At 36.2% G+C, this 9,724-nt stretch overlaps 1 protein-coding gene across 2 annotated transcripts; it reads left to right on the forward strand.

The window, feature by feature from the left end:
• Positions 1–222: 222 nt before the first annotated feature.
• LOC117319613 (tryptophan--tRNA ligase, mitochondrial-like) lies at positions 223–9,717 on the forward strand. Of its 2 annotated transcripts, none has more exons than XM_033874383.1 (7): positions 223–360; positions 1,466–1,644; positions 2,154–2,235; positions 3,138–3,218; positions 3,655–3,737; positions 7,987–8,105; positions 9,049–9,717. In XM_033874383.1, exons 1-7 carry the CDS (start codon positions 271–273, stop codon positions 9,495–9,497), a joined length of 1,083 nt encoding a protein of 360 aa, XP_033730274.1. In that variant the 5' UTR covers positions 223–270; the 3' UTR covers positions 9,498–9,717. The 2 variants fall into 2 exon arrangements, with proteins under 2 accessions (XP_033730274.1, XP_033730275.1); XM_033874384.1 differs by having other exon boundaries at positions 254–348.
• The last annotated feature ends 7 nt before the right edge of the window (positions 9,718–9,724 follow it).

Consider the following 9,724-nt stretch of genomic DNA (forward strand, 5'->3'; position numbering starts at 1 on the left):
TGAAAGAAAAGTAGCGTTGAATTTTTATTGTCATGACCTTGGCTTTCCATTGTGACTCTTAAAAAAACTAAAATCTGCTTTACAGTATCATTACACGCATCATAAGTTTTCTAAACCCATCCACGAGTTTTCCGAGTAACGATATGCTTGATGGTTAAAATTAATTTTTCACTTCAGTTCATTCTGGTCCAACTCCAATTTATTCTCCATGTGGTGTTTTAGTAATACCAGTTGCATTATGGGCAGACCGGAAACCACTGAAAAGCAATCATGGCGCTGTCCATTGGATTTATCTTGAAGAATTTACGGCCGGCCGGCAGGCTTGCTAGAAGGTGTCTCTGTTCAAGTGTAAGGGATGAAGTACGTTGTTTTATACCATTAACATAAATGAATTTAGTTCTTAGTGTGTTATACATTTATAGCTCTGCATTGGCAGAACGCTGTACACGCTGGAAAAGTCGATCTTGACAATGTCAATGACGATGAGTCTACTATACTACTGCGTACTAGAATAGCAAATATATATTCATAGACAATATGATGATATTGGCAATACTTTGTTAAAATATTGTTAACTTTGTTATGTATGTATACGGTTCTTCCATAAATCTTGAAACGTAATTCGTTTTATGTTTACAACTTGACATAGCGTAGTTAGAATCGTCGGTCTACTTTCGTTTTAGGTATATTTATTACGATTGTGCTATAATTAACCATTTATATTAACATCTCTATTACACCTACTTGTCCGGTCGCTAAAACTCAAAATATCAATCCACTTAAAAACTTTAAAAAAAAATTGGCAACTTTACTTCAACTTATTGCATGTTTTGAACAATTCAATAATGTTTGGATAGAAAACACATACAATTTATGATGAAACATTGATTATTTTTTTACATACCTGTTTATTTAACTTGTGTCCAATTCTTCTTTTAATATTTTCAAATAAAATATGTTTAAACTAATTTTGGAGCTTGCAGTTATGGTCAGCTTTAGTGTACATGTAGGTTTACACAAAACTGAAATTGCTGCTAAGCCAATTGCTCCTCAATATCACTAATAATGTACATTTTTGTGTCTGAAGTAAGAATGTACTGCATGTTCCATAATGCATACATGTCCTTTGTCTTTGTAAGATTTCTTCTTAATTATTTCCTAGTATGCAACATTACCTGGAGTGCATGGGAACAAAAAAGAACATGGATATACCATATAGCCTATATATCACGACTGTAGGCACTGATGAAATCTTCTACAGGTGTATTATAACATCAAAAATCACAAGACAATATGAAATAGCTAACTCTATCTAAACCATTGCTCTACATATATCTCTGGAAAAATCTCCTCAAATTTACTAATTCACATAATTTTCTTCTTGGAATTTTTAATTAAACAGTCTTCAGTTAATAAAAAGATATTAAAAAAATTAAAGATAAAAAAGTGTTCTTTCATCCCACAGAATGTCACATTTCCTGAACGTGTATTCTCTGGAATCCAGCCAACCGGTATTCCTCATATTGGTAACTACTTTGGTGCTATTAAAAACTGGATCAAGCTACAGGATACAAATGACAGTGTTATATACAGCATTGTAGATCTCCATTCAGTCACGGTTCCTCAAGATCCCACCACCCTCAGGTAAGAATTCAAGTGGAATTATTTAAAAATACAGTATTTTTCATAAACACAAATGTATATATGTCACTGTTTGACAGAACTATTAAGGTGGTGATTTTATATACATTTGTATGTTATGTTGTTAAAAAAAAAGGAAAATAATCAGTTTATATATTTGAAGATAGTGATGGCTGCCATCTTAGGAACTCACTTGATACAAAACTTGATACGCTTGTTGACAACCAATTGATAAGAACAACTACTTCCTGGTTTCGTAACATGACAAAAATGCACGAAGCTTCAGATTTATGAACACTTGCAGAAATTTCCGATTAATTGTCTTTATATTTTTATTTTTTTTTACTATTTTTTTTTTTTAATTTTCAATCATCGGTCCACCACTAAAAATTATGATCATGTCACATGTGTGACTAAATTGTCTCTATGTTTGTTTGTTGGTTTCTAAATGTAACAATTAAAGCTTTGTTTATCGTTTCTTTTTTACCTTGCATGTGTTTGTGTTTTGACAGGGAAAACATTTTATCAATGACAGCTTGCCTTCTGGCTTGTGGAATCGATCCAGACAGAGGAATACTGTTTCAACAGTCACAGGTACTGGTCAGATTTAATTAGGCTCGTTACAATGGTACAATACAAATTTAAATAAATCTTTTCTTTAAAAGTAATTTATGTCCTCCTTACTACTCGAGTGAACTATAGGTTGGTATTCAATTCATCAGTCCGCCAATCATTCTTTGCCATATTCTTTCTTTCACCTACTACAAAAACTACTAAATGTGAATGAAAATTCCTGTTGGCATCACAAAGCCTTTCAGTCTTTGATCATATTTAGTACTCCTATTATATAGAGAGGTATGGCCGTTTCCTCAGTTTATCCTGTGCTCTATTTAATGCAAGCTCCAGTGTGAGTGAGAGTAACTTCCCTTTATCAACAAACTTTCAACAGGTTGTGGGCTGTTTTAATTTCTTCTTTTCCATGCTGCATCATTCATCCATCTGGTAGCAATCCTTGCTATCACTGTATCTTGTGAATTAAACAGAGGATATTTCTCAAAGTTCATGTTAAAGTTACCCATTGTTCATGGCTGTGTGACAATCTTGGATTTTAACAGTCAAAGATTGTAGATGATATTTCTGGAGAAGTACTGAGAGAAAGTATCTCAAACTTCATATGAATGTTCCCTTCAGCCGTTATGTATATTAAATATTGAGCCTGAAGAGAATAACAAAATTGGAAACAGGTGGTCATTTACTTGATAATTTAATAAGTTTGTTATCTTAATTTCTTGTTTACTTTTTCTTGTGGCCTAGTACCGACTCTTCCTCTCAATTCAAAACAGGGAGAGCTGGCACATATAAGTATGTTGTGCTAAAATAGCCTAAAATTTCCAATAACTTGAAGGTTTTTCTTAACAAGGTCTCTATCATTACAGTACATCGACAAGTAAAATTGAATTTCTGCATCTAAAATTAGTAACATGATATGTTTAAAGGTACCCTACCACACAGAACTAGCCTGGATCCTGGGGTGTAATTGTACCCTGAGTCGCCTGGATCACCTACCCACTTGGAAGGCAAGTCACTAACTACAACACTACCCTTGTATTACTCTGCCTTCACCATTTCCCTTTTTGACATATAACAAATGTGTATATCACTTTAAAATTGAGTGAAATGTTGATGTTCATGCTTTGCACATACTTCCTATATTTGAGACCAGCATTTCTTTAAATCAAAACTTAATAGATCACCCACATATATTGCATGTGTGGTATTGTATAGTGTAATAAAAACATAAATAAGTTTTATTGCACATGTAGGGAATTTGAAAGAGCTGTTTAAATATTAAATGTTTCACACACTGTGACAACAATGTTTATATTTTAGTTCTGAATAAAAAAAAGTAGAAATTATGAAGATATAAACTAATATTAAGTTGGGGGAATTCTTACTTTTAGTTGAGGAGAAAATAGTTGGATGTACATTTCTATTTTAATTACACAATTATAGGAAAAGTCAGCTGGGATGAAGGATGCAATGTTGGGACTTTATACATATCCTGTGCTACAAGCTGCTGATATACTTCTGTACAAGTAAGATATACTTTAAATTTGTACAAGTGATATATACTTTAAATTTGTACAAGTGATATATACTTTCAATCTGTATAAGTCATATATACCTCTGTACAAGTATATACCTTTGTACAAGTGAGATATACTTCTGTACAAGTAAAATATACTTATGTACAAGTAAGATACTCTTCAAATCTGTACAAGTGAAAAAAAAACTTCTGTAAAAGTAAGATATACTTCTGTACAAGTAAGATATATTCTGTACAAGTGATATATACTCTGTACAAGTAAGATATATTCTGTACAAGTGAGAGATATTCTGTACAAGTGAGAGATATTCTGTACAAGTGAGATATATTCTGTACAAGTGAGATATACTTCTGTACAAGTGATATATATTCTGTACAAGTGATATATACTCTGTACAAGTAAGATATATTCTGTACAAGTAAGATATATTCTGTACAAGTGAGAGATATTCTGTACAAGTGAGATATATTCTGTACAAGTGAGATATACTTCTGTACAAGTGATATATACCTCTCTACAAGTGAGATATATTCTGTACAAGTGATATATACCTCTCTACAAGTGAGATAATTCTGAACAAGTGAGAGATATTCTGTACAAGTGAGATATATTCTGTACAAGTGAGATATACTTCTGTACAAGTAAAATATACTTCTGTACAAGTAAAATATACTTCTGTACAAGTAATGTTGGGGCTTTGTGGGCCGTTAATTGATTAAGTAAAATGTATTTCAATTTCATAATTTTTAAAATCAATAAGTTTACCAGAAAAAAAATCTGATGGTATATTTGCTGTAAAGCATATTTATTAGCCCACCATCATCAGATGGTGGGCTATTCAAATCGCCCTGCGTCCGTGGTCCGTCGTCCGTCCGTCCGTCCGTCCCTCCCTCCGTCCGTCCGTCCGTCCGTCCGTCCGTCCGTCCGTAAACAATTCTTGTTATCGCTAATCCTCAGAAAGTACTGAAGGGATCTTTCTCAAATTTCATATGTAGGTTCCCCTTGGTGCCTAGTTATGCATATTGCATTTTGGGACCGATCGGAAAACAACATGGCCGACAGGCAGCCATCTTGGATTTTGACCATTGAAGTTTGTTATCGCTATTTCTGAGAAAGTACTGAAGGGATCTTTCTCAAATTTCATATGTAGGTTCCCCTTGGTGCCTAGTTATGCATATTGCATTTTGGGACCGATCGGAAAACAACATGGCCGACAGGCAGCCATCTTGGATTTTGACCATTGAAGTTTGTTATCGCTATTTCTGAGAAAGTACTGAAGGGATCTTTCTCAAATTTCATATGTGGGTTTCCCTTGGTGCCTAGTTATGCATATTGCATTTTGGGACCGATCGGAAAACAACATGGCCGACAGGCAGCCATCTTGGATTTTGACCATTGAAGTTTGTTATCGCTATTTCTGAGAAAGTACTGAAGGGATATTTCTCAAATTTCATATGTAGGTTCCCCTTGGTGCCTAGTTATGCATAAATGCATTTTGGGACCGATCGGAAAACAACATGGCCGACAGGCAGCCATCTTGGATTTTGACCATTGAAGTTTGTTATCGCTATTTCTGAGAAAGTACTGAAGGGATCTTTCTCAAATTTCATATGTGGGTTTCCCTTGGTGCCTAGTTATGCATATTGCATTTTGGGACCGATCGGAAAACAACATGGCCGACAGGCAGCCATCTTGGATTTTGACCATTGAAGTTTGTTATCGCTATTTCTGAGAAAGTACTGAAGGGATCTTTCTCAAATTTCATATGTAGGTTCCCCTTGGTGCCTAGTTATGCATAAAGCATTTTGGGACCGATCGGAAAACAACATGGCCGACAGGCAGCCATCTTGGATTTTGACCATTGAAGTTTGTTATCGCTATTTCTGAGAAAGTACTGAAGGGATCTTTCTCAAATTTCATATGTGGGTTTCCCTTGGTGCCTAGTTATGCATATTGCATTTTGGGACCGATCGGAAAACAACATGGCCGACAGGCAGCCATCTTGGATTTTGACCATTGAAGTTTGTTATCGCTATTTCTGCGAAAGTACTGAAGGGATCTTTCTCAAATTTCATATGTGGGTTTCCCTTGGTGCCTAGTTATGCATATTGCATTTTGGGACCGATCAGAAAACAACATGGCCGACAGGCAGCCATCTTGGATTTTGACCATTGAAGTTTGTTATCGCTATTTCTGAGAAAGTACTGAAGGGATATTTCTCAAATTTCATATGTGGGTTTCCCTTGGTGCTTAGTTATGCATATTGCATTTTGGGACCGATCGGAAAACAACATGGCCGACAGGCAGCCATCTTGGATTTTGACCATTGAAGTTTGTTATCGCTATTTCTGAGAAAGTACTGAAGGGATCTTTCTCAAATTTCATATGTAGGTTCCCCTTGGTGCCTAGTTATGCATATGCATTTTGGGACCGATCGGAAAACAACATGGCCGACAGGCAGCCATCTTGGATTTTGACCATTGAAGTTTGTTATCGCTATTTCTGAGAAAGTACTGAAGGGATCTTTCTCAAATTTCATATGTGGGTTTCCCTTGGTGCCTAGTTATGCATATTGCATTTTGGGACCGATCGGAAAACAACATGGCCGACAGGCAGCCATCTTGGATTTTGACCATTGAAGTTTGTTATCGCTATTTCTGAGAAAGTACTGAAGGGATATTTCTCAAATTTCATATGTAGGTTCCCCTTGGTGCCTAGTTATGCATAAAGCATTTTGGGATCGATCGGAAAACAACATGGCCGACAGGCGGCCATCTTGGATTTTGACCATTGAAGTTTGTTATCGCTATTTCTGAGAAAGTACTGAAGGGATCTTTCTCAAATTTCATATGTTGGTTTCCCTTGGTGCCTAGTTATGCATATTGCATTTTGGGACCTGATCGGAAAACAACATGGCCGACAGGCAGCCATCTTGGATTTTGACCATTGAAGTTTGTTATCGCTATTTCTGAGAAAGTACTGAAGGGATCCTTTCTCAAATTTCATATGTAGGTTCCCCTTGGTGCCTTAGTTATGCATATTGCATTTTGGGACCGATCGGAAAACAACCTAGCCGACAGGCAGCCATCTTGGATTTTGACCATTGAAGTTTGTTATCGCTATTTCTGCGAAAGTACTGAAGGGATCTTTCTCAAATTTCATATGTGGGTTTCCCTTGGTGCCTAGTTATGCATATTGCATTTTGGGACCGATCAGAAAACAACATGGCCGACAGGCAGCCATCTTGGATTTTGACCATTGAAGTTTGTTATCGCTATTTCTGAGAAAGTACTGAAGGGATCCTTCTCAAATTTCATATTTAGGTTCCCCTTGGTGCCTTGTTATGCATATTGCATTTTGGGACCGATCGGAAAACAACCTAGCCGACAGGCAGCCATCTTGGATTTTGACAATTGAAGTTTGTTATCGCTATTTCTGAGAAAGTACTGAAGGGATCTTTCTCAAATTTCATATGTAGGTTCCCCTTGGTGCCTAGTTATGCATATTGCATTTTGAGACCAATCAGAAAACAACATGGCCGACAGGCAGCCATCTTGGATTTTGACAATTGAAGTTTGTTATCGCTATTTCTGAGAAAGTACTGAAGGGATCATTCTCAAATTTCATATGTAGGTTTCCCTTGGTGCCTAGTTATGCATATTGCATTTTGAGACCAATCAGAAAACAACATGGCCGACAGGCAGTCATCTTGGATTTTGACAATTGAAGTTTGTTATCGCTAATTCTCAGAAAGCACTGAAGGGATCTTCCTGAAATTTCATATGTAGGTTCCCCTTCGTGCCTAGTTATGCATATTGCATTTTGAGACCAATCGGAAAACAACATGGCCGACAGGCAGCCATCTTGGATTTTGACAATTGAAGTTTGTTATCGCTATTTCTCAGAAAGTACTGAAGGAATCTTTCTCAAATTCCATATATAGGTTCCCCTTGGTGCCTAAATCTTAAATTTTATATATAGGTTTCCCTTGTTTGAAAAGTACTAAAGGTTTCTTCTGAATTTACACAGATTAGTAAGACTTAGAAGAAGAGAAAAGTAGAGAAAAGATCAATCTGACATGGAACCTATGAAGAACATTCAATGGTGGGTGCCAAGATCCCTCTGGGATCTCTTGTTTTTTAAAAGGATATCTACATTTTGAATGAATCAATCATTCACCTCATTAGAAGATGATATGTCTATGGGACTCACTTTATCACAATATTTATTTTTACAGAGGGACTCGGGTTCCAGTAGGGGAGGACCAGACTTGCCATATAGAACTTGCTCGTGCCCTTGCAAAAATCTTTAACAATAGATTCGGACATTACTTTCCCCTACCTGAAGTATTACTGAGTAAGTATTACACTTTTTATATTCATGATGGCTTGTCACATATATTAAGGAAATCAGGGTGAGAAAAAACTTGGGTCTTATGGCCTGGGCCCAGCAGATTTTGTCAGTAGGCAAGTTAGTTTAAATCTACAACCATAGTAAAATGAAAAAGCATTGTTACATTAATTATTGTATACATCTTATCTTTATTATGTTTGGTGATGGTTTATTTTTTGTTAGGGAAGATTTTTATTTGTCACCTACCGGAGAAACAAGGGGGACTAAACAGGGCTCAAAGTGGATATTTTTACCAGGTGGCCTATTTGGCTACCAAGTCATAAAATCTAGGCGCCAACTGGAAAAATTAGTTGCCCGGACAAGTTGCCTCAACTTTAAAAAAAAAAATCTTTGATTCTTTTATACAGTTTAACATCTCTCTGTAACTTTTTTTTTGATTATGAACATCATTTTAGCATTGACTGCAACCTTTGAAAGATTAACCAAATTGTAAATTTACACAAATTTTTTAGTGGCCGTGCAGGCTCCCTGTAGGTCAACAACTGGTCGTCAATGGTAAAAAGGCGCCATGGCCACTAAAATCGGCGCCACTTTGAGCCCTGCTATATGTTTCCCCTCCATCCGTCTTGTATGTATGTACGTACATAACACTAAATTTAAAGTTGGTCAGCGCTCTAGCGGTTTCATTCCTTAAGGAATTCTGATCAAAATTTCACACATTAATAAGTTGGACAAGTTCGAGTTTCGGGGTTTTGGGTCAAGGTCAAGGTCACTGGTATTTTCAGTTGGGGTCGGTAGAGGACATCTCTGATATGTTTTGCTTTAGCAATACCCAGGTTAGCTGGTTGATACATTAAATCTGCTCAGTAATCAAAAGATAGGGTAAAGGGTACAACTGTGTTAGCCCTCACTTATCTTGATTTTTGTTTTCATTTTGCAAATACAGCTGAAGCTCCCCGGATAAAGAGTTTACGCCATCCAGATAAGAAAATGAGCAAGTCGGAGGCAAATCCTAAGAGCAGAATAGATCTCACAGACTCTCCAGATGAAATCCGACAAAAAGTGAAGAAAGCTGTAATAGACAGTGAACCAAAAATAACTTATGATATAGACAATAGACCAGGTCTGGCCAATCTGATTGGCTTAGAATGTGCCATAACTGACAAATCACCATCCCAGGTTTGTGAGGAAAACTGTAATGTCATGTCGGGCCAATATAAGCTGAAGGTAGCAGATCTTATCGTCGAGGAATTGACTCCTATACGACTCCAAATGGAACGGTTGCTGAGTGATAGACAGCATCTCAGTAGCATCCTTGAAAAAGGACGTGACAAAGCTATGGAAATAGCCGAACCAAACATAGCAGAAGTGAAATCTCTAGTCGGGTTTTTGTGACAGATATACAAATAATATAAATTCATTAATTTTCATTAATTTTTTTTTTTTTTTTGGGGCGGGGGGATCTTATATATGGTTTCTGTGAAAGATGAGCATAAATATAATATATATATATATATACATGTATATATTCTAGAATCTGATGAATTTGTGATCTTATTTGGTTTATCTGAAAGATGAGCAAATATATTCTAGAATCTGATGAATTTGTGATATAAATTTGA

This window comes from Pecten maximus, unplaced genomic scaffold, assembly GCF_902652985.1.
Source record: "Pecten maximus unplaced genomic scaffold, xPecMax1.1, whole genome shotgun sequence".
Taxonomy (NCBI): Eukaryota; Metazoa; Mollusca; class Bivalvia; order Pectinida; family Pectinidae; genus Pecten; species Pecten maximus.